Source organism: Teleopsis dalmanni, chromosome 2, assembly GCF_002237135.1.
Source record: "Teleopsis dalmanni isolate 2A chromosome 2, ASM223713v2, whole genome shotgun sequence".
Taxonomy (NCBI): domain Eukaryota; kingdom Metazoa; phylum Arthropoda; class Insecta; order Diptera; family Diopsidae; genus Teleopsis; species Teleopsis dalmanni.
The window spans coordinates 126,189,743-126,216,761 of NC_051847.1; the positions used below are offsets into that span (position 1 = coordinate 126,189,743).

The 27,019-nt window shown below is 29.5% G+C and overlaps 1 protein-coding gene across 1 annotated transcript in view; it reads left to right on the forward strand.

Moving 5' to 3' along the window:
- The window catches only part of LOC119675657 (acetylcholine receptor subunit beta-like 2), a 27,695-nt gene extending 11,680 nt beyond the window's left edge, over positions 1–16,015 (forward strand). Inside the window, exons 2-7 of the mRNA XM_038086864.1 lie at positions 14–237; positions 6,495–6,670; positions 6,807–6,959; positions 9,696–9,775; positions 10,074–10,180; positions 15,800–16,015. Coding sequence (XP_037942792.1) covers positions 14–237; positions 6,495–6,670; positions 6,807–6,959; positions 9,696–9,775; positions 10,074–10,180; positions 15,800–16,015 — 956 coding nt within the window. The remainder of the gene's footprint in view (positions 1–13; positions 238–6,494; positions 6,671–6,806; positions 6,960–9,695; positions 9,776–10,073; positions 10,181–15,799) is intronic.
- Positions 16,016–27,019: the final 11,004 nt, after the last annotated feature.

A 27,019-nucleotide genomic window follows, 5' to 3' on the forward strand; every position in this document is an offset into this window, starting at 1 on the left:
AAAAATTGAAAAGGGTTTAAAGGAAGAAAGAATTACCAAATTAATTCTACGTTAATTGTTAACTACGAAAAGTTACTAAATCTTAAAAAAATCCATTTACTTATTTTAGATATAACTTTCAAGCTAACAATGCGTCGTAAAACACTTTTTTACACTGTCAACTTAATAGTACCGTGTGTTGCTCTAACGTTCCTTACAGTGTTGGTGTTTTATTTGCCTAGCGATTCCGGCGAGAAGGTAAGTTCGTTCCGTATGTGCTGGAATAAGAGTGTGGCATTACTGTTTCCTGTCTGAATTTATTGCATGTCGCTGCTCTAATGTTCGTTCTTTGTATTTTATTGTGTTCTGTTATGTTATTTTGACTATCTTCTTGCTATAAACTAGAAATTAATTTCAATCCTTCAATTTTCCTTATAGAATTTTTTTTTTAATTTCGCTATTGAAATTTTACAAGGCTTTATTCTTCTTATGTTAGTTTTTAAAAATATTGTTTTATAATTTAATTAAGTTTCTCTAAAATTCTATAATTTATGGGGTGCTATTTTATATAAGCAGTTTTTTAAATACAGTCAAACCTCTCTATAACGAATTCGTTAGAGAGAAATTCGCTACAGGTTCAAATATATGAAAATCGCTGTCTTCAACAAACCTTCGTTATAGAGAGGAATTCGTTATAGGGACGTCCATTATAGAGAAGTTTGATTCTAATTGTTACTCTTAAAAACAAATACGAATACTACAGAGTTATCCATTTTGTGGTTTTAAAAGTAAATATAAATACAAAATACTTTTAATTGAGATTTCGATCGAAATTTTGTTTGGATCTGGCATTTTTAGCAAAACACAGATATCTTTTCAACTAATTTGAAGTAATTTGATGACCCATTGTTAGGAACAGCTAGATCACAACAATAAAGGATGTTCGTTATCGAAGTGTGAAAAGACATCCCACAAAAAAATAGATAGCTATGAAGTCAACAGTTTTAACTGAGTTTCACATAGCTAAAATAATTAAGACAAGTTTTACAATAATATTAACTCATTCCAAAATTCCAAATATAATTCGTCAAGGATATTGCTTTGTTTACATTATAAATTAAATTAAATTTTAAATATAAAAGTACTTAAGTTTCAAAAACTCTGAAGGCGTCACTATTGCCTGAAAGGTGTTAACATATATCTTATTAGAAGCTAGATTGCCTTACAAATGTTTTATATATATTAAAAGGGCATATCCTAAAGTATCCATTTATTACTCCGACTTGACACTCCAGAAAATTTCCAAGGTAAGAACACCTGGCTTATCTCTATCGTTACAATAAAACTTTTCACTACAGATTATTTGATAGGAAATTGTGACCTACGACACCATTTTAATAATAATGGTTTGTGTATGATGACAGAATGACGTTTTGACATAGAAGACAATGATACTTCTCATACACTTAGTAACTGTCTGGTTTTAATCTAGGTCTGGAAAAATATGCTAGCCTACAATGAAAAATATTTCGGCATTCAATTGGAAGCGTAAATTTTTTACTATTTATATACTCCACTTCAAATTCTAATACTAATTTTTTATGTATATGTGGATCAGAAATCTGATGAAGATAACCATTGTACCTTCTACCTCCTCTCCTTTTGGGATAGGGGTTAAAATTTCTCTAGGTAAAACTTGTCTGTCGTAAAAGGCGACTAAAATTCAATAGGTATCATCTAATACTGTTTGGTATATAATTGTTAGTGAGTGAGTATCACAGCGGCTCCCGACTGGGCGTTGTGAATTCTTTTATAAAACCTTTTGTAAGTCTAAAATGCTTACAAAATATAAATATTTCAAATTTTAAGATTTATAATATTAATACTAATATTAATATTAGTATAATATATATATTATTATATTACAGCATAATGTATATACATATTATAATATTATAGTATAATAATTATAATAATATTATAATATATTATATAAAATAAGCACCACTTTTTAATATTATTTATTATTTATATTAAATGAAATTTTTTTATATTTTTAATTAAATTTTGTTCATATTTAGTCTGGAAGGATAATGTTGATTAGTATCATTAAGCGGTCAGAATATTAATATATAATAAGTGTACCTACTAATATATATATTCATACATAACTCATATAAATTTTGTATTTTTTAGATTTTAATTTCTTTCATTTTAGCTCATAGTATAGCACAAAATATATTTTATCTATAAAATATATTTATAAAATATATCATTGCAAATATTACGAATAAAAATGATGAAATTTATTCTGTGCTATAAGGAAGTAGTGAGAAATGTCATAACGTAATTTTTCATCGGAAGTTCAATAAAACTCATATGTTGTTGTAGTTGTCTTGTTTTAAGTCGCATCGAATTAAGCAAAACCAGAATATTAGTTAATATTATTAAATATATTTAAAAAAAAAATAATTAAAATTTTATTAAATAAAAATTTGAGCTACATTGCCGTATGTCAAATTAGCAACAAATTTGGGTTTCTAGTGTAAAAAGTTGCAAATTTTTATTTTCGTTTTATGATTGATCAAACGCCAAAAAGCTTTTTTGAATGCCAATTTATATTAAATGTTTACTGTTTTGATGCTTTATTTTGAATGTTAATAATGTTGCTCAAATTTTCTATACAAAAGAAAATAAAGGAAAAAGTGTTAATAAAAATGTTAAAACTATGTAATAATTTCATATGTTGAGTATTTTTACCAGTACCAGTAGTTGTGCTTCTGTTAGAAACTCGTTTTGTAATAGCTTTATGCTTTTATCCTGCTTAGTATTAATTTATTCAGTTTTTATAATTACTGACGAAGACGGTCAAAATATGGACTTTTCACCTTACCTGCACCAATAACGTCTTTTCTTCTCTAAGTCTTTTGATCTTGACAGTTCTCAACCTGTCTCGACTTCTGCTTCAGTTTATTTTGGCTTTAATAATCAGTTATTTCAAGGTTTCTTATCATCTTGCTATGGAGACGTAGTAAGTCATATATACATAGAAAATGATGTTTTTAAATTTGATTTTTACATTCAATATTGTTCCTTCAGCAGGGAGAATTTGATTCCGTGTACCCTTCATGAAAGTTTTACTTCATCTTCTAGGTGCCTTCGAACGTTGGCTAACATGATTGCTATTTTGATTTTATCTACAGCTTCTCGAAAAAGTGATCTTGTACTTTTATTAAACCATTGACGTTAATTCTTCAGCTATGATATCTTTCGTCTCCCAGGGCTACGTCTACCTTCAATTTACTAGGAGATGGTAAACTTCGTAACAAACCCCCACTGTAAGCTTTCCGAAGGTAGTATCGATAAAAGGTTACATATGGTGCTGGGGAATGGCAGCTGGTTTCTCAGTATCAGGTATAGAGGCAGAGGTTGAAAGAACTGGTATGGTAATACATGAATTAGCAAATAGAGCAGTGGTATCCATATAAACGGTATGTGCACAGCGGAGGTAGACAACGGAAAACCATCACTATTATTTTTCCAAGATTAACATGAATAATCATGAATCAATTTATCTAACATGGCAGAGAATCAAAGTTTTACTACATTTCGATAAAACCTCAATTCAGAGGTTTCGATTTTATGTTTCTTTAATTGTTTCGAAGGTATTAAGAAAATTAATATATACGAACCACTTGCTTATATATATTTTCTGAAATAAAAATTAAAGAAACCTATTTCTACAGAATAGAAAACTATTAATATGCATGATCTAAAGTGTTTTTGACAAAGCTTGCTTAAATAGACAGCAAAAAGGAACTTACAGGATATAATTTTAACTCTGACATGTTGGGAAAAAAATCATGGAAATTGATCAGTCGTAAAGGCAGTATCCTTTCAATTTCGCAGTTTATATCCGACTATTAAAAAATACTGACCATATGGCATTTACTAGCTTTAATGAATATCTAAACCTAATCCTATGTAAAATAAATAATTCAAACTATGGTTGCACATGTATCTATCTCGTGAATTGAAACATCAATACCTTCTATTTGTTCTATTTGTATAAGTTCTTTATAAAAATTCTTTTACATAGCTTCATAAATACTGTCAAATGAAAGGTAATGACAAAAAGCCCTAAATATACAGTGCTGGTTACTATTCGTATATATTGACTGCTGCGCCTCGAATTGCAGATGTAAATAAAAGATGTTTTTAAACTTAGAAGAAGCCTAATAATTGTCAAAAGTATTCTAACGATAACAATTATTATATATTCTTAAATTGCTTAATTATATTACGCACTAATAATAAATAAATTTCTAGTTGCACTTTGCTTAAATAGTATTCAAAAGCAGATGTTGGCTTCCATTTTGATTATTTATAGTGGCCCTATATATTTCTCATATATATAGTTCTCTTATATATATTTCTTTAAAATTAAACAAGAAAAAAATAATAGTATTTAAATATTTTGCAGCTTTTAAAATATAATGATATTTAAATATTATGATCATTAAAATGGATAGGCTACGCATGTACTGCGATCTGAAAGATCTTTTGATCTTTTGATCAGATATTCAAATATTGTACACTTCAGACATAACATATGTATGAGTGAGAAAACCTCAGACCTATACGTTGATGAATTTACTATGGAAGATATATAATATACGGTTCATTTTTTTGTGGATTTTTACTTATTCCTACAGTCTTATTGAACTTGGTTGTTAAAAATATATAGTATACATTGTGACCTAATAAGGGCTCCTTTTAAAGCCTACTGCGCAAATTATGAAGAAGAACTAAATCTAAAGTATGTTTAATTATCTTGTACGATATCATTCCAGATACATATCTTTTTTGACAGATATGTGGATTGCTTATTGGTTCGTCAAATGATTCTTATCAAAGTTGTAAATATAATGCAGAGAAAATATTGGCATCTGTATTTTCTTTCTTACATTAATTAAGCAGATTGAATTTAATAAATTTATACATGTAAAATTGTAAATGATTGTTTTTATTTTTAATCAAATTGATTTACAATTTAATATGTTTTTTCAAATGTATACTAAAAATTCTTAACACTGTATTATATTAAACTATATAATACATCGATCAATAATATATCGATCAATCAGTACTTTTTAGTACAAAATATTCATAAAAAATATCCGTAGTGTTGAGCTGTATATTCTTTCTAATCAAAATATATTACAAAAAATAATATATACTCCTTATTAACTATTACCAGGTTAAAGATCACTTTACGTAAAGACGTTCTTATGTAAATCCATCTATTTAAATATATTTTGATCTATATAACTTTTTCGTTTAACAATTGTTTGACTGTCATAATTTGAAAATATTCCAAATATCATTTGCGGAAGAGACGCCAACTTAATAAAGATTTAAATAATTTAAAGGAAACTCTAAATGAATGGGTCTATAATGATAAAGGTTACGACTGAATAGTTGAAAAAGCTATATGCACTATAATGTTCAAGTTCCGCCGAATAACAACTAAAAATGTTATAAGTTTATAAATAAAATAATTTATAATAAAAATGTTTCTAGATTTCTCTTCGAAAATTTCAAAATAAAAACACTACAATTAGCGCCATCTGAATAAGAAAATCAATAAAATTCTGATTAAATATATTTCATATTGGCTAGGTTAAATTCTCATGCTGGAGCTAAGAGTATTTTAATGGCTGGTGGTCTATTGTATAGACATATAAAACTCGGGGGTTTTAAATTTGGTTGGAATCTGTTGCGAAGCATGAAATTGTTTTCAAGGAAAGTTCTATAGTTGTTAAGATTTTGTAGAATATAAGTTGCTATGGATTAATAACTTATATTTCACATTTGTTAGACAATGATAATACAGATGTGCAGCTCTATCGTTGTCTTTCCCAAAAAAGTCTATAAAGGAATATTCCAATTCCTAGCACGTTTTTTTGACTAAATAATCCCTTCATCCCAACAGAGATCTGTCCGACTGCTAAATGTTTTTTTACGTCTGCATGTCGAAAACAGTTTGTATATAACATAAAAGTATCGTCCATAGTTCGTCCATAGTTCATCCATAGTTTTAAATAAACCACAACACACTTTTTCCCATATGATTTTGCTTAATTGGGTGCACTCATCATGCATATGAACAAATCCCATCAAACAAATTACGTGTAGTTTTTTTGTTATTGTTATTTTGAAATTAAAAAATTAAAATATATTAAACAAAATTTAAAATTAATATTTTTTTTACGAAAAAAATGTTAATAAAAACTTTGTATGCTTTATCTGTACACAGATAAGGCGAGTACAAATGTTTTGCCGATTGTTGTTATTTGTTGTAATTGGTTAAGACGTGTTTTTTGCTTGTTTGTTAACTTGGCTATTGTTTATTATTTGTTTGGTGGACGAATTACACTATGCCGGTGGTCAATACGTGCTGACAACGTATCTGAACGTTATGCCAAACCTACACGCTTACGTTTCGTTGACAGGTTACGTTATGTATTTCCATACTTGTGTCATTGACTGTGTTCTTCTTGCTGTTGGCTGAAATTATTCCGCCAACATCTTTGGCCGTACCGCTTCTAGGGAAATATCTACTATTTACTATGATACTGGTCTCATTGTCCGTTTGGACGACTGTGTGTGTATTGAATATACATTTTAGGTAAGTTAGCTGCTACGCCCGCAATTAAAATATTCTCATATAAAATAACGCTCTTATGGGTACCATGGAGTATTGGTGCATTGAAATTTGATTGATTAAACAAAATTTTATGAAGATAATTAAATACTGTTTCTAGATCACCATCGACACATAAAATGTCACCACTGTTTCGCAAACTATTTTTACACTTTATGCCAAAAGTTTTGATGATGCGTCGTACACAATACACTTTACCGGATTATGATGATTCCACGCCTAGTAATGGGTATACTAATGAAATTGATGTAAGGTAAGAGAATTTTATTAAAAGCGTATTTTTATATGACGTGTTTTTTAAATTGAATATATATCCAAATTTATTGCTGAAAAAATAATAATCTATTTCTAATTCTTTCTGTAGATTCTACAATAATTTTTTTCTTTATTTCAAAACAAAGATTACTCCTACATATTATTTTAAACAATTTTTTATATGGTGTATATCTCATATTCAGAGTTTTTGTTTTTTTTGAACTCTGATTAAGCTCATTACAATATTTATAAAACATAAACATTTCATTATTTTGTAAATAACTATTTGTATGTCATTTCCACTCAGTTTCTAAGAACGGGTTCCTTGAGTTCTATACTTTTTCAATACATATAATATAAGGTTGACTTATATATTGCAAAGTTATGACCCATATATTTAATTCATCTATTTTTAATCTCATTAACACATCCTTTCGTTGCTTATAAATTTTCAAGAATAGATTGGTACATTATGGAACCATAGATAAGTTAACATCGGTTTCATCATTCTCCTTTTGGTATTTGTTCATTTGTCTTTGCCATATTATAGCATCATTCTTAAACTTTTCAAACAAGGGTGTTCAATGCTATACTTTTGTAGTTTTTAATACAACTCCCATTTTATTTTCTACAATACTAACGTCGGTACCTACTATTTATTATTTATAAATAGTCTAATAAAACAATTTTCTGCGCCAAACTGTCCTTCCTTCTACTATTTATTACTGTTAATAGCGTATAGTCTAAAACAATTTTCTACGCCAAACTGTCCTTCCTTGGTGATAAAAGTTTGACTTATCTTAACGTCTTATTTTTTATAAAGTTCACATTATCTTCTTAACTCTAACGATTTAGCGTAGCTTTTATTAGAAGTCGTCCTCTACAAGTCATTTTTACTAATTATTTTTATTATAACTATTCACAATCATTGCCATATCTTAAGCTTCCAGTTCCTTTTCTGGAAATTTGACTTAAATAGGTTCATAGGGTAAATTAGGTTTCCTTTGCTGTATCAACAAGTGGTTTTTTTTACATTATCAACTTTGATTATTAATATGAAGTTCTATTGGAAATCTTCCATTACGAACACCGCTGAAAGGCACGACTCCCTATTAAAGTGAAAGTGAACCAATCAGACAAGTAATCAGTAGACAGGACTGTCAGGTCAATAAGAAAAAGGGATCTAAAGATTTTTAATCTTCTCTTAGCCAATTAGACAAACCTGACAAAAGTTATTATTGGGTAGACTCAGTCTCATAGTATATCTTCTTAATAAACAGTGATCCGTCGGCACTGATGTTGAAGTACTGAACAGTTTACACTTTAGTTGAAGCAGTACACTGGTATGTTTCCTTTATAGTTTGAATTAAGTTGATCTTGAGATCTGACAGAAATTTTTAACTATCTAGTTTACGCTATTAAGTAAAAAACTTTTAAAAATATTTACTATCGATTAAATAGATGGTAAATTGATAACTTTATTTAGTATAATATCCAAGATATTATATCTTATTTATTTATGTTGAAGCTATTTGAGTCAGTGCACTTGCGCACTTTTACTCTTTATTAACTCGAGATATCTTCAAAATCCCTCTTTACGCCTTGACTGGATTAACTTTTATAACTTCATCAGACTAAGCAAAAATTGACCTTAGATCTGCATACCTCCCCGAGGAGCCTGTAACCATTCTGAGATTTGATAAAGCGGTGTTGGTAAGTCTGTCAGTTTTCGCAAATAATTGCAGGGCTCTATCCTTTATGTATTTTTTGATCGAATCAATCTTGAGGTCCCTAAGGATGTTATTTGTTCTAATGTGCCATAGTATCTTGAAAAATCTTCTCAGAGCCTGGCTTTGTGCAATTTCTAGCTGGCGAATTGTAGTGTATGAAGCTTTGTTAAACATTACTCATCCATATAGAAGTGACGTACGAATTATTTGGTTATATATCAGCTTCCTGTTCTTAGCATTATATAATATTCTTTTCTTATTTTTTAGTTTAATCAGATTATTCCGTCATTATAACGACAGCTCTTTGTATATCCTCATTTCACACGCTTGTATTCGTCCAAATGTCATGAAATGTTATGTTGAGAGTATATAGCAAGAGATTCACCTTATCAGCGATAGTTGTTAATAGATGGTTTACCTAAGTTTATCATTTATAAAAAATTATATTCAGTCTGGGTTCTTTTACTTATTTGTTTTAAGTAGATGACATAGTGTTATCTCTGAACCGCTGTATGGATTTGTGATTGTTATCTGATGCTGCAACTTTCTACAATGTTCTTCCTTTAAACAAAAGTTTATCTTATTTGTTATAAGTTAGGAACTGTAATATTTGCTGAATTATTTGGCAGATTTTCCTATATTAATTGGCCTCTAAGTTTGTCCATGTATATTGTATTTTTCATGAGGAGTTTCGGTCCATAAGTCAAAGTTCTTTATAAATCAACACATTCGCGACTTATTGTTCTTTATTGCTGAAAAATCAATTGTTTTTTTGATGAAACTCATGTACATATATTATTTTTTCTTTAATTTTTTCTTCGACTTTTCAAAACTTCTATAAATAAATTCATGATTTATTTCAAGTTCAAGTATTATCACTCATAATAAAAAACTCATTACAATTTTACTAATAAGCATAATCAATTGTTTTCATTATCTAAAGTTAATCATTAAAATACAAACGAAAATAATTTTTGCTTAATTGTTGTAACGCTACATTACAGGGATAGTATTAGCGATTTTCCCAGTGAGTTTAAGGACAGCCAGGATGGAACCTACGACAACGGCGTAGCACATTCGATTGGTAAGTGTTCAAATAGGGAAGAAATAGAAAATTTGAAGGGAGGCTTTAAAGCAAATAAATATGCAAATATGTCCACAAAAATTATAAGCAATTTTGGAAAAGTGGCACATTAAAAATGAAAATTGGCCCGGGAAGGTTTAATAATATTTTACATTTTTGTCAAATGCTTATTTATTTATTTCAATTTTGTTGTTTACGCAAAGCGCGGCACGTGTCCTTGTTATTGCCATTTCGTCCATTTTTTATATATATTTTTTCTATTTTTGTGGTTTTTTATTTCAATTTTTTATATTGACAGATTCCGATAATGTGATTCCGCGCAACTTAACACCCGAAGTCCTGCAGGCATTACGTGCGGTCAGATTTATTGCACAACACATCAAGGATGCTGACAAGGATAACGAGGTAGGTGTATATATATTTGACTTTATTACTCATTGTGTTTGGCTCTGTGTCTCGAAGCGTCGAAAATAATATTTCGGTTTTATTATTATTTTTTTTTCTTTTCTCGTCAATCTTATTGTTCTTACTTTTTATTTCATTTGTCCTTATGCACGATTTTTATTTGTTTACTTTTGCGGCTGTGAACATATTTCGTACAATTCTCCGCCCTTTCCTAGTGTAAATAAACATAAATAATATTTTGTCTGCGTGTCTATTTTTTTGATTTGCAGTGGTGAAGTCAAATTGTCGGGCAATAAAAACGAGCGAACTCAAAATGATTTTTATTTCAATGCTTGCATATTGATTGCTCAGGGAAATAATATTAACTGAAGGCATATTTTTCAAATTTTATTCATAAGATAAATGCCAACAGATCTTCTTGTAAACAATTTCAATGTGAAGCTTTAAATAAGGTTCATTCCTTTAAATTTATTTTAAAGCAACAAAATGTGGACAGAGAAAATAAATTTAATTTAAATTTATCTAAAATACATAAAAAATGACGAAAAAATACTAGACTGAATACACTACCCCACTAAGATACTAAACTGTCATTTCTAAATGACTATTTAGAAGTCTCAGCGATTATCTATGCTTGCTACGCTCTAAAAAGGCATTACAATAATAATAAGTTTGCCGACCAGTTCTTAAGATATGGATAAACAGCGGTTTCTTCACTTCTGGTTAAGAGATTATGTCCACTTTAGGTTCATAGACTCTTTGCTATTAAACCTATTATAAACTTTTGTACATCAAATAAAATAAATTTGGCAATATTAAGATACCTGTAATTTGAGAGATTTTCAATCGAAGTTTGTTTTCGTTTATTGCCTAGGTTATGTTAGGTTGGAGTGTCGGCATTGTACGCAAGAAAGAAAGAAAGACCACTTGAGCACAAATAATGATTCGTTGTGGTACCACAGGATAGGCATTTGTTAATAAATAGAGTAAATGTTAGTATACAACCATTCGCCAAAGAATGCAACGACTCCCCCGTTATGTAAAGATGAACTAAACTGACAGTTCTATAAACTTGGTTAAGTTCTTAATTTTGCAAGGTGACAGCTGAGACCGAACGGTAAGGAAAGGAGCCCTGAAGATTTTAAAACTTCTTCTAGCTAAAGATGGGCACTGACACATGTGACGGAGCACAGTTTCTTCCCCACCTTCAGAGCTACAACCACAATAAAATATTAATTGTTTGCTGTAAGCATATTTATTTTTACTTGAGGTATCAAAAGTACGTAACTAAATGACAATTTTAATTTTGAGGAAATAAAAGAAAGAAGAGAAGATAGGAATATAAGAAATATATATATATCAATTTAACCAGTTTTTTATTATATAAATATATATTTTAAGATTACTTTGACAACATCATCATAATCAATTCCTGTATCTCCTATTGGAGCATTGGGCCTCTTTGATATATATACCCAATATTTATTAATTTTTTTTAAAGGAAAGTACAGATTCATTCGGTAGAGATTTTATCAATTATTAAAGTGTGTTATTTTTAAATTAATTGATAATATAAATTTATTTTAACAGAAAAGCTTATAAAATTATTTTAACAGAAAAGCTTATAGCACAATTAAAGAGGTTAATCTAGACCTTGCACATGAAACAATAAATTAGCCATTTAAATTTCACCATAACAGCTTTAACCTACATACTAGGTTATAGTTACCCACATACTATATAGTATATACTATATTATAGTTATAGAAGAAGTTGTTTGAAAATATTTACTAGTTATATTTCAAACCCTATTTTTTTTCTCTTTAACCTTCTGCCTCAAAAGATGTCTTGCAATCGTTTTGCATTGTTGGTTTCAATTTTGTTTAAGGGAAAGTATTGTCTTATTTTTTACACAGCCTTTTAACTATTATTATATAGTAGTTTCAAACTCCGTAGTTCGATATCCATTAAACGAACATGTCACTGAAAGTTGTGTTAGGTATACTAAACTATTCAGAGAAGATTCGATAAACTCGAATACATTTCAAGGTGTGGCGTCTTCGCTCGATATGCAATCCACTTTACATCGGTCCACATCGCTTCGATGATTCTATACTCTTAAAAGTTGAATTTTTCTTGTTCATTAAAGAAATCGTATATTGAGTACAGATTAGGACTACTTAAGCAGTTTGAATGTTTACATTTGCATTATGGTATGTGGATTATGTATCCAAAAGTTGGTTGACATTTATAGAAACTCAAATTAAATTTATTTTTTTTAAAATAAGTTTTTACAAATTGTTAGTTATACAATATTAATAATATAATATTATTATATTATGTGGTGCGGGTCACATACTAGATATTGGCATCTCCAATAACTTGGACTACAATGTACACATTGAAGTTATTGATGAGTTAGACTCAGACCACAAACCGGTGTTATTTGTCCTACAGAACTGCCATGCTACCATCTTTACCCCATCAATAACTATCACCAACTGGGCAAATTTTAAGGATTCCTTAAGGCTGGTGGACTTCAACGATCAAATTGATACCACAGAGGACCTAGACACCAGCATAGAAATTCTTACAAATAAAATTCTAGAGTCTCTCGAAGCATGTTCCTCACTCAGGACCAGGAATCCTAAAAATTACTTTCTTCTTCCAAGGCATATTAAAGAAATTATAAGGCGCAGAAACCGTTTCCGAAGATGGGCTCATGCAACAGGTGACCCACAAATCAGGCGTGAAGCGAACCGTCTATCCAACTTAGTCAAAACTATGATATCTTCGCACAATAACAAAAAATGGGAAGAATTCATGGGCAGCCTTGAACCCGGGAATAAAAGTTTTTGGGGCCTAAACAAGTATTTTAGAGTCAAGAACAAAATCATGACTCCTCCAATACTTGGTGCTGGAGGGCTAAAATTTACAGACTATGAGAAAGCTGAAGAATTCGCCCACTCCTTGGAACTTCAATTCCAAGTGAACTGTGACGAAGATGATGACATTGATTACGAGGAAAATGTTGATGAGCAGGCCAATAGGATCCTGAACTCTAGCAACTCTTCTACTACCCCTTCCACTAATCACTGTGAAATAGCATTAATAATAAGTAATCTCAACAAATGATCTGCCCCGGATTATGATGGTATTGGCAATATCTGTCTTCAAAACCTTCCAGAAAACGTCCTCACCAAAGTAGCGGAAATAACCAATGCAATTCTTAAATTTGGGTACTTCCCTATTTGTTGGAAAAAAGCGAAGGTCATTATGCTTCCTAAACCAAACAAAGATCTGAAGTTCCCACAGAATTGGCGTCCCATCAGCTTACTTCCTACTCTAGGGAAAGTTGCAGAAAGAGTCATTCTGGCAAAATTGAAAGACCACCTAAGCTCGAATAATATTATCCCTGATGAGCAATTTGGCTTCAGAGACAACCACTCAACGGAACTACAATTGGCCAAAATAGCACAACATATACAATCTGCACTTAGAAGAAGGATGTCGACTGGTCTTATCTCTTTTGATGTCGCTAAAGCCTTTGACAAAGTCTGGCACTCGGGCCTAATTGTGAAAATGGCTGCTCAGAACTTTCCACCATCTATCATCAAGCTCATAGGCAGTTTCTTAAATGAAAGGTCGTTCCAAGTCAAAGTGAACAATTCAACCTCTTCAGTAAAATCGATACAGGCTGGAGTACCACAGGGGTCACCGTTATCTCCACTGCTCTATAGCCTGTTCACTGCAGACATACCGAAACTTGAGCCTTCTATGCTATCGCTCTATGCTGACGACACTTGTATTGTGTACTCAGACAAAATAGCCTGCAATGTCTCCAATACCATACAGAGTCACATTGACGTGCTTGTTCAGTATTTTAAAAAGTGGAAAATAAAACTGAACGCAGAAAAGACTCGGGCAATTTTTATTACCAGGAAGCGCCGCCAAGCTCCCAGAAAATTAAAGGTAGAAGAACAAGAAATAGAATGGGCCGATACTCTCAAATACCTAGGCATAACCTTTGATAACAAGCACTCCTGGAAAGCACATTTCAAGTCCAAACGAGCTCAAGCTGCCCGAATATTACACTCCCTTCACCCGCTCATCAGCAGCAAAAAGCTCAACATAAAGAATAGAGTTAGCATATTTAAGCAAATTATTAAACCAGGACTACTCTATGGCAGTATAGCGTTTTGCCAAGCGCCAAGCTCAACTTTAAAAATTCTTCAAAGAGGGCAAAGAAAACTGGTTAACGCCCCATGGTATGTAAGAGGAGCTGATATCCACAGAGATCTGAGAGTGGATTCAATTGAAAAATACATTAAAGATCGTGCTCTGAAACTATTCAATACAATTGACAGTCACAATAATCCAACTCTCAGTATCCTAAAAATACAGCGAAATTTGATAAACACAGGCAGATACAAAGATATCAGATCCATCATATTATAAAGCCCCGTAAAGCCCTGTATTTAGTGTGACTTAAAATTGTCCACAGATAAAATAGAGTAAAGGTGCTGATTCACCAACTCAGACATCTGAATATCAATAAATTAAGCAAAAAATTTAAAGGGAAAATAATTTCGTAAGGCTTTAAGAATATTTAAATCTCTGTTTATGTATTTCAGTGAATAAATTTCAACATTATTAGAGTTGCCACTTTACATTTTTTCTGTGTTCTCTGTTTTTATTTATGCTAGTCCTTTTTGAGTTGTTGTTGCTTTTTTCATTAAAATTCATTAGTGCAACGAATGAACCACATTCAGTACAACCAGAGGCCATTTTTATTTTAATACAACCGCTTTAAAGGATTCATACCCATTACGGGTGAATACCACTCAAGCAAAGAAAAAAAATTGATTTTTTTCTGAATTAAAACAAAAGTTGCATTAACTTTGTGTAAGTTGGCTTTTGGATTTGCCAAGAATTGAGCGGTACAATCCAAAATAGAGTAAATGAAGAAGGCGACCAGAGATACTACAAACAAATATACTCGTCCACAAAAAAAGGCGAAGTGAAGTGAAAACACTTCAATGAATTACAGGGTTTGGTTTGTATTGAATACGAAGTAAGGATTGTGGCAAGTACCACAATCCTTGTAACGTTGGTACTGAAAATGTTTGGGGTGCTTGGAACGTGGAGAATTGCTGTTTCGAAATATAAATACGAGTACAAAGCGTTTGTGAATAATATAATTAAAAGCGAATTTTTTACTTAATGAAAGAATTTTAAAGATTTGCACAAATGATTCCTATATTTATAATTTCTTTCACTAGTTTCGATTTAAGTATTATTTCATAATTAAAAAAGGAGATAATGCAAATATCGAATATTGAAGAGTTTGAGGATATTGACAAAAGTGAATCTATGTAATAGTCAAATAGAGTTGATGATGTGAAAAAAGTAATAAAGTCTCTTATTGTGCTTTGTGTGCTGTATGTGTGCCTTTATCACTCCCTAATGGTTTTTCCCACTTCAAAAAATGTATTTCAAATTAAATTTCATCGATTTTGATTTTTCAGATTTACACTGTATATTTTTTTTTTTTTTGTGAAATTCATTTCCATCATTTCGTTATTTCTATAATTTTTGTTTTACTAAATTTTTTTGTAGATTGTCGAGGATTGGAAATTTGTATCGATGGTCTTGGATCGTTTCTTTTTGTTGACTTTTACGCTGTCCTGCGTTTTTGGCACTTTCGCTATAATATGCCAATCGCCTTCTTTATATGATACACGCCAACCAATCGACCGTCAACTGAGCGAAATTCCATTGCGGAAGCAAAATTTCATGCTTCCGCCGGATATTGTGCGTCAGATTGTTAATTAGATAAAAGGAAATACCACCAGCATCAACAACAGTTATTCCAGCAATAACAGTTAAAGCGGAAGCCAAGTATACTGATGAATTCGTTGTTATGTGCAACGGGGGAAAAGTTAACATAATAACAAAAAAACAAAAAAAAAGAAAAGAAAATTAAGTTTATAGATTGTAATCATTATTAAGATTTTCCAGCAAAATTAAATGAAATCGAAAGTAATATTTTAAAATAGGTAATGTGAAAAGTGTCGATATGCACTTAGTAAAATTTTTTTCTTCCATTCGAGACCGTGTGAGATAAAATTTGAACACTTTGAATGCAAATTTTTTTAATTAACTGATAAGGAAGCAGACATAGAATGATAAATGATTTAATCAAATATATTTCCTATGTCTAGTTAGAATTATCTTATCAATAATATTTTTGTTGTTATTTTATATAGAACTAAGATGATTTCAGTACATAAAGATTAGTAACGACCGAACGAATATACTAATTGCAAAATGAGGGTTCTCATATTTGTTCTTATAAAGCAGGAAGACGTCTTTATAAAAGAGATATACTGTCTTTATAAAAGAGATATACTGCAGTTTAAAACAAAAGACATATTTTGCACATTTTATTCATTAGATATATGTCAACAGATAAATGTTGTAAACAAGTTATATTACAAAATAAATTTTATATTAATTTACCAAAAAAAAAAATGAATACGAAACATAATAAAAATACTTGGATAATTTTGGATACGATTACTACTCGCAAAATGAGGGTTCTAATATTTGTTCTAATAAAGCACGAAGACGTCTTGATAAAAAAAATATACTGCAATTCGTATATTCGTTTGGTGGATATTAGAGTTAGGTTAGTCCAATATGAATATATGAGTGTAATCAAGTTATTTACTAACGACATTAATCATCGATATTAATTTTTAATACCTAACACTTAATCCAATTTTAATTTTTTCTTGAGTTCAGATTATAGAAATCTTTTGAGTTTAGATTATAAAATAATATTCTGATAATTACAGCATATATATTGTGTGCATTTACACAAAAAAAAAACTAATTAATAGTGATTTATATAATGTAATATCAGATATATGTATGTAAAACATAAGATAAATATTGAAATGGAAGACTCACATAAAATTATTTGCAAGAAAGATAGTTCAATTTGAAACTATGTAAAAAAAAATAAGCAGAAATGATTATCAGTAAGTTTAGATAACCAGTAATTATGAATGAAATTCTTAAGTTTTGTTTTATAATCCATTATTTTATTATGAATATAGAAAATGTTTGAAAAGTTTTAAATTAACAATAAAAAGTTAACTTTTGGTTTTACACAAATCCTTAAAATCACTAACTAATCCAAAAACAACTTAATCTAAAGGAATTTAAATTAAAGTTAAACATTTTTACATACTTGTAGTTATAATCAAAAGCTAAAATAAAATTATGCACTAAAAATAAATCTGTTAAAAAAATTAATTTTATGTCTTTGTAAAATTTAGTGAAATATTATAAGAATAAAAAGTCTAATTCAACTAATTTTCATTTCAATCTTATCAGCTATGGAAAATTTTCAACATACTTAAAATAAGTCCTAAGTAGATATCTTGCTTGCAGAATGAAGACAGATATGTCTCTTACCGATGAGTAATTGATTCACGTTGTAAAGTGGTCTCAGTATTCTCTGCTTGACCTAGTGTAATGTGGTCCATTTATATCTAAGATCTAAATCTAAGGTAAGTCTTCTTCAAGCTTCCAGTTTGTGATAATCCTTTAAATGACACATTCAGAGCAGTTTTTTTCAATATGGAAAACATGGATATCAGTATGGGAAATTTAATTTAATTTAAATTGATATTGCAAACTGATGTCGGAATATTATTTAATAATTCAGAGTGCAGTAAGTGTTGGAAGTGGTTTTTTAAAAAAAGATGCAACAAAACGTTGTTCAAGTAAAAATTTGGATATGCATATAGCGTTGGATACAGGTACTTAGCTGTTATTTGTTGTATACCTCGTAGAATGAAAAAAAGGAGGCTGATTTATTTTTTTAGATGTGATAAAAGATTTTATCCAGAATTTAAATATTTGACTTAGATAATGAGTTTTTGAAATAAGATATGGAAGTTGGCGTTAGGATATCTCATCAAGTATAAATAGGAGTTTAAACCTTTGCCGGTAGAGTTGTTGGGTTTAATATTAGTATGTTGTGTATGTCGGAACGAATCGTGAAAATATGTATTGCGTCTATATAACTTATTTTCTCGCTGAAATTAATAACATTTGCCGTACTTAGTTTAGTCGATAATTAACAACTAATAAAAACTGAATAAAAGTCATAATAGCTTATATTCGGTAATTTGATTATCTTGAACCTAATAGTAGACCTCCATGAAAAGTTAAATTACTAAGAAAATTTGAAGAGTTTGATCGATTTGGATTTAAATAATGAGGATTCTATTAAGTTCAAAATATATATCATGTGGGACAAAGAGTTTCAGTCTATGAAAATAAATAATATCTTTTCAGATTTCATCAATAATATTAAACGATCTATTTATGATACACTATCTAGATGCGTAATAAATGAGAATCTACTATAATACAGTACTGAATACAATTTTTTATTAAAGCTTCGAAAAATATATCTTATTGTTTGTTCATTAATTATGGATAATAAGCAAAAAAATATGGGAGCTTCGGTATGTTAACAGTATAAGCCATGACATAAAAAAACGGGATTGTGTTGGATAGATAGTACAGTAGCCGACCATGAAAGGACGTCGATATAGTAAGTAATGTGTTCGTTATTTAAATTCTTTTTGCGATGTTTTGAAATAAAAATATTTTTTGAATTTTTTATTAAATATATTGAATAAAGGGTTTAAGGTCAACCAATCAAGATTAAACATTGTTAAATTTTATTTTGTATTTGCAATTAATGCTTTTCATTGAACTATCATATAAAAATATTTCAGCGTTATATATTATTAATTTAATTTAAATATTTTACAATTACCGTTTATTATGTTGGCATATATAATATACAAATAAGCAGTTTATTTTTTTTTTTTTTTCAGTAATAATGATGTAAATAATACAAAGAATAATCTTAATAGAATCATATACAATCTTGATAGACTTAAGACATAGGTTAAATTGATACATATATTTAGTTGTTTGATAGTATATTTATATAAGAAGAACTCGTAATTTCAAAAACAAATTTTAAATATAATTTAACGTCAGTAGCGACTATTTTACTTAATAGAAACTATTGTATTTGTTAGAGAGGTTTCGAAAAGTAGTGAAATACAACAACTAAAATTCATTTATTTAATTTTAATTTTTTGAATGTTTGGTTGACCATACAGCAGAGTATTGTCAAGTCCTTATCATCAGTGGTCTTGAAATTCTTTCTTGTATTTAATTATTAGTAAATAAAATTTTGAGATCACAAGGAGTATCAGGGCTGAGAGTCAGCGTTCATTAGTTAACTGACTAAATGCCGTACTTGACTTTTATGTTCGAATTTGGAGTTTTGAGTTAAATTGTTGTGAAAGTTTATTGCTGTGTTATATTAGAAAGAAATCAAATCTAAAACAAATTTCATAAATTTTGAATAAGTAGATTTAGTATTTAATTTTACTTTAAGTTGTAATTTAACATCAGTTATGACGAAAGTGACCGCCACATTTAATATCACAAACTACGATATTCACAAGACCTAAAAATCCCTACTATATATGAAACAATTCAAAAAAGCAGTGCTTACCATTTATCGAAATTGCTGCAGCACACAAACTTGAAAATGAGAAGACTCCCTGCCTTGGCACTAGGGCACAAAAAACGTCTAAAACGTACATTTCCAACCTACGTATTAAATTAAGTTAAATTTTTTTCTTTACAAAAAAGAATTATTTATGTATTGAAATTGTATGAAATGTATTCAAACTGTATGAAATAATTTCAATACAAATTATTATTAACATGTTATCTTAAATGATGATTTAAGATGACTCAAATTTCCAAACTTCATTTGTGAAAAGTATTATTAGATATCTAGGATAGTTGTAATATTAATGGAATAATGAAACAAAAAAAAAAAAATAAATAAAAATATTTAGTAAAAACTAGCATATTTGGTAGAGGTTTTTAAAAAGGAGTGAACTACAACAACAACATTTTTTTTTATATAATTAAATTAATTTAATTTTTGGTTGACCATACAGCTGTTTCGAGTGTTGCCAAATACCCATCATTAATTTTACTTGCGAACTTACCTGATGTATTGCAAATTATGATGGATGATCTATTTAGGTATTGTTCACAATGGGGTCTTATCGCGAATCTAGATAAATCTAAGATAATGATTTTCAAAAAAGGTCCTAGAGTAGGTAATTCGTTGTCGTGGAAATTTGGAGAAAGGCAAGTAGAAATTGTCAATGAATATAAATACCTCGGAATATTAATTGCGTATACCTTTCCTACAATAAACATTTTACCTCTAAACTCTCCTTAGGTAAAAGTGCAATTAATTCCAAGTGCGCAAAGTACTTGTCTAATCCTAAAATAACTTTCATAAATAAATTGAAAATTTTTTACACGACAGCACGTTCGATTATACTTTATGGTGTCCAAATTTGGGGTTACAAACACTATGATCAAGTGGATAAACTTTTTAGATTTTTTATAAAAAAAATATTTTTTCTACCCACTAACACTCCAAACTATATGCTTCAATTAGAAACTGGTTTACCGACGCAGTTTTTAGACACAATACAAACACATTTCACCTATGTAAGAAAAATTTTTAATCTCCCTTCTACAAGGCTTCCTCGAATACTAGCTGAACTTATAATTGACAAAGAAATATATTGGATCAAAAATTGAAAAAATATGGGTTTAAAACTGGGTCTTCAATAACCAGTTTTGGGAGTATGAATCTTAAATTATCACACAATAATTTTATAACTTTATACAAACGAAGTGAACACGATTCCTTTGTCGCGAATACTAGATCGGGATCTCATAACATCTACCCACAGCTGCAATATGACGTTATGCATAGTTTTTATTATGAAAACATTCAGCACATATTGAGCCTACTTTTTAAATGTAGAGGCGGTATTTTTAATCTGAACGGTAGAGAATTTAATATATCTGAACCTGATTGTTCTTTGTGTAATTGTCATGAAATGGAAAATATATGGCATACTCGTATTATTGGCGTAGGTATCTCCGATTTTCAGAGAACATAGACGTATTTTTTTTGACAAAGCATTTCTGCCCGAAGAAGAAGTTAAAATCTTATTAAACGGTAGCAATACTTATATACTGTATAGGTAGGTATATTTATGAAAAGTATTTTAAGTTACAGAAGATTAATTATTGATGAATTTATATGTGAATAATAATGTTAATAATATGCATCACTTTTTTGTATGCCAATCTGAGACACAGCAAATGTGTTATTTTCAATTTAGATTTTAAGTAAAATTCTATAATTTTAATTTTTTTTGAATCAATAAATAATAATAATAATATTATATATGTGTATAAAAAATAATTAATATTTGTGTGCTTGTTGAAAGTAAATTAATATGTTGTCAATGTTTAAACTAAAAATTTAGTTTATAATTAAAAAGTACAACAAATATCAATAAAACATTCATTTTATCAATATTAGAACCATAAATGATTAAAACGCTGCGTTTATTAAATTCCAACTACAACTTTAATTTTATTTAAATATATATTTCTTCTTTATACGCTAAAGTATGTAGTACGTATGTTAAGCCTTTTTCGAGTTAGTGCATCTGGGCACTTTTAGCCTTTGGTTTCTGCAGGGTCCCACCCATCTCATTGACTAGTGAGTGGGATGTGTATTCCTTATAAGCTTCGTGATTATTCAATGACTGATCTAAGATCTGCGTACCTACCCGTGCGGTAAGTGATTACTCTAAGATTAGATAGTGCTAAGTAGAGCAGCTTGTCAGTTTTCAAATATAGCTTCAGGGCTTTGTCTCTTATGTATTTTTTGTCCGGATCTATTCTAAGCTCTCTTAGCATGTCATTCGTACGGTGTACCATTGCCTTTTGAAGAGTCTTCGGAGAGCCTGACTTTGAGCAACTTGTAGCTTCTGGATAGTAGAGTCAGCAGATTTGATATACGCGACATTCCCATAAAGTATGTAGTAATATTAAAACATTGTTATTTAAAAACCCTAAATCATTATAAAAGACGTAAAGAAATTTTCATTAATCATACGCAACGTAAGCCCAATCGCATAATGTTTTCTAATTCCTTAAAAGAAATTGGGACACATACATTTGCCTTATATGTTGAATTGTAAATCATATTTTGAGCATAAATTAAAAAAAATTAAATTACCATAAAACAATGGAGGTTTCCAATGGAAAAATTGGAGAAAATCTTATGAAAACTTTTGTTTCAAGTTTCTCGGAACTTTTTATTTAATTCCACTTCCTACGTTGTTTTATGTTAATTTCATTATTTGCGATGTATTAATACCAAATGACAGAAAACATGATTACTTGTTGGCGTACACACATACTTAAATAAACACACATACATGTACATTTGTTTTAATACATATTTAGACATGGCGTCAAAAATGGCGCTTCCTTCGTTCTACGAAATAAACTTGGCTGCATGTCAAAAATCGAAAATCTTAGAAAAAAGAAGTCCTTAACTTTTACATTTTGTGTGCGAATGATGATAACTGTCAACTTTATTAAGATGGAAAAAGAATAATAATAATAACATTAACAACAAAAACAATAAATACTACAAACACAAAGGAAAATATGCAAAAAGTTTTCTAATTTAAACGGGAAACTTAAACAATCGAGTTCACAAAACAGAAAGCATTGCTTTTCTTAAATAAATTCCGTTGTTGTTTTCCTTTCCTTTCCTTTCCTTTCCTTTCGACTGTGCCCATTTGTCTCAGTAGTGTTGAGCTAATGTTGCTTGGATTTGAAAATTATTATTAAATTTGAGAATTTTGTAAGAGAAAAAAATTTAGAATAAAGCAAATTAATACGTATGTGTACATATATTGAAGTAAAAGTTTATATAGTGATAATGCAGTGATTAGATGTCTTCATCAAAGGAACCCCAAAGTGACGAATAAGAAAAGTTGAAAAAGTAGAAGTGCCCAACAAAATAAATTTCCATTTACTTAGTTTTAGATGAGAGAAAACACTAGAGTTTTGAAACACTAAGCAAATAACAAAGAACTTAAAAGAATAAACTTAGAAAACGTTTCACAGATATCATAACTTAATTATATGTAAACTAGTGAGGTCACACACGCTCCAAAAAAATGGGCAACTTGTTTATATTTCAGTTTTATATGCATGTACATAAAATTGCGGACTAATAACTAAAACATACCAATTCAAGTTAAAAGTGTTAATATACTCTCTCTACATCACTTTCATATATATTGCAGTCACACATAAATGCAATATTTTTACCGAATGGAGTTTCGATTAAAGATGTGCGATTGCAATTTTTCATGAAACCCTATAATTCCTTTAGTGTACAACTTTTGTGGTTTACCGGCGAAAAACTTGTCTAAGTAATTTTCAGCGGGTCTTTGATTAGTCAATTTTTTACCATTACGAGAGTTTGGCAAGGTCCAGGGTATATGTTGGGTATATTAAAATTTTTAAACTGTTCCGTAAATTCGTTACGAGTCACTAAAGTTGTATGTGATCTGTCGATTTCAGTCGACTTACCCTGCTTATTTTTTTTAAAGTCTTCAAGTTTTGTAAGAGTAGTTGACCGAATCAATCAGGCTGGCATAGCTAGTAATAGACAATTTTCTTCCAATACTACTAAACACTCTATTTAACATAGTTTGCCGTTAGTTTAAGCTTTAAAATTGTTTGCGGAGGGTCACCGGTTTTTGATCGTTTGCATTAGTTATTTTGATATTTAATCCATTTTTTATAGCCCGTAAAGTTTGCCTCTAAAAATGGTAGGATTTTCTTGAGCTTTAGCAGCATTTCACTGATGGTAATTCTGACAAGCAAATTTCTTTGATTTTCCAAGACATTTTCCAAACAAGACACTTATTTGTTTGTTGTTTAGTATGTTGTAAAAAATCTTATTTGTATGTTGTAAAAATATTAATTTTAAAAATTATAATACGCTTTGTAAACTCATGTACGAAAAAATAAAAATCACGCGTGGCATGTAAACTCAATGTCTTGTGTTTATTTGCTGTTTAGATTTTAAATTATTGAATTTCCTGAATTTCTTTCCTTAAAACTGAAGATAGTAGAATTTAAAAGGACCATTATGGTGTATTGCCCTGCGTAGAATGAAACCTCGCAAAGTTAAGATTTGAGGTGTCCATATAAAAACGAACATGAATTCAAAAATACAATCAACTTAGCTCCAATAGTTCAGCTGATCGAACCATCATCGTGGAAAATATCAAACGAACTGTAACTAAGAGAATAAAATTTTTTTGAAGCATTAAATTCGGTTACATATGGGGGTTTTTATTCAATAGAAAAAAACATTTGAAATTAATTTTAAATGTTAATTGTACTTACATTCAATTTTTTGCATTTTCTGTTGGGTGAAATATAAATAAAATTTTGTTGGGAAAACCGATTCCAAAACCTAATTTTTCTTGGTTTTTTCCTTTGGTTCCCTTGTTGCGCTTTTATATTTATTGCTGGGAATATGGAGTTATTTGTGTAGTTAATTAATAAATAATTATCTTAAATAACAGTAAATAAATAATAAATAATCTCTTCTAAAGACAGTTATCTCAGTTTTTAAGATAGTCTAAAAACGTTTAAGATAGGTTGTGTATTTGCTTTAATGAGTTTATATCACAATGCAATCAGTTTTTAAGTAAATAATGCTTTTATATTCTAATCGAACTTATACTATGTTCAGACATACCGTAATTTTGCAAAAATCTCAATTCCATCTTTGTTTCAGTGAAATTAAGTTGTTCTTTTTTTACAAAATTCAGTTTAAAGATTAGAACGAAATTAAGGAAAATTTCCTTAATTTCGTTTAAACAAAGGCTGAAATTAAGGGACATTTCAAATGCAACTATGCCTAAGATAAATTTTAAGCAAAAGATAAAGTTGAGATAACGAAAAACTGAATTTTTTTTAAATAAATGTCAATGAAAACTGACTTTAATAAAAAAATTCAAAACAGAGTAAAAAACAATAATTCGCATACCTGAAATCTACTAAACCTAATAAAATTACTGAATGTCATTCTTTATAGTTATAATAATCAACTTTTAAAATTTCCCAGATACAAATGATGTTTGGAGCATGTAATTTTTAACATTCGATTTGTAAACAAAAAACATATGATTTCCTTTATTTGGTGCAGTATAAACACTTTCGAAGTTAACTTAATTTCATTTTTACGAAAGTAAGGAAATTTGGCTGTCTGAACATAGTATTAAGTATTTATTGAGCAATTTCGAAATGATGTTCTTTGATATTCTTAACTTTTTTATTTGGCTATTAGTTTATTATCATGTTAAGTTATTATGTATTATATAAATGGTTAAAAGATTCCCCTAACTGAGTTAAGGCTAATACCTTATGATTTATTGTATTTTATAAATACAAACGTATATGCGTGCAGAGAGGGAATGAATTCCGAAATGCACAAAACACTGCTTATTTCAAATTTTATATTTTACAAAAACTATTTTTCAAAATAAAAAATGGATTTGGAATATATGAAGAAATCTCTCGTAAGAACCGGAGTGTCTGCCGCATGCACCAACTGTTCGTATTCTCAAAAATAAATTCAGTTTAGTATCGCCATCGAGCACCAAATTTATATGCGCTTTACAGTTCGAGTTTATGGCAAGTATTTCGCAATTACGTCGTTGAGCAAGGATTTTCGTACACCGCTTGGGATTTGGCGTACGGCATCGACTACATACAATCCGTTATTAAGTATACGTACTGTTGTGCTAAACATTTTGGCAAGTGGGTGTGAGGATGGGCATGCCCATATCCTACGCACTAGTAACATGGTTTGTGGCTTATATGTTCGTTGGCTGGTTGTGATTGTGTTTGTGATGGCAGAAATTGTTTTGTCCACAAGAATTTTTCAATTTAATTCAATTTTTAAGCAATTTCGCCTTATTTCAGTACATGTCATAGCTAACATTACATATAATATGGTGTTCTGCTCCTTCCTTTTATGTACTGCGTTTTTGAAATTATTTGCAAAAACTCGAAACAAAAGACGCAACACTGTCTCTGGGCGGTTATAAATTTTTGGTGAAGGTTCATATTTACAGGCTTCCATGTGGATTGGTGTCATTGAGTGAAGGGTTGTGCTTTGGGGTGCTACACTTATATTCTGTGGCACGCATTTGGTAACACTTGATTTTTTTATTGCTTGTGGTCATGCGTGAAGGGATTTTATTTCAATTTTTTCTTTTGTTTATTCAGTGTAAATGCAATGAATTTTCTATAAAAGTTGTTGGGGGAATTTTTCGAAATCGTTTTACTTTAGGAAAGTTTAAGTTAGAAAATTGTTGAGCACTAAAACCAAAACGATATATTTTAAACAAAACTGACAGTTGTAACTTTAGATACGTACATTTGTTCTAATAAATTTCTTAAACATACAAATTGAAAACACATGAGATTTACTTTTAATTTCATATTTATTAAAAGAATCTTAAATTATGTACTGAACTGGTATATAATATAAATTGTCCAGAAAATTACAAAATATTAGAGTATGTTGTAAACAAAGACATCGTTAAAAATGTGGTTTTATTATAAGTGGCAAAAAATAAATTTTATTACTAAATAGTTTTGTTTTTTTTTTATTAAAAAATTTGACCATTAAAACAATAAATTATTATTAAATATTTAAATTTTATTATAACTATCGGTTGATAAGTACGTAGGATACCTAATAAAGTAGTCTTCTTCAAAAATAATGTAATCATT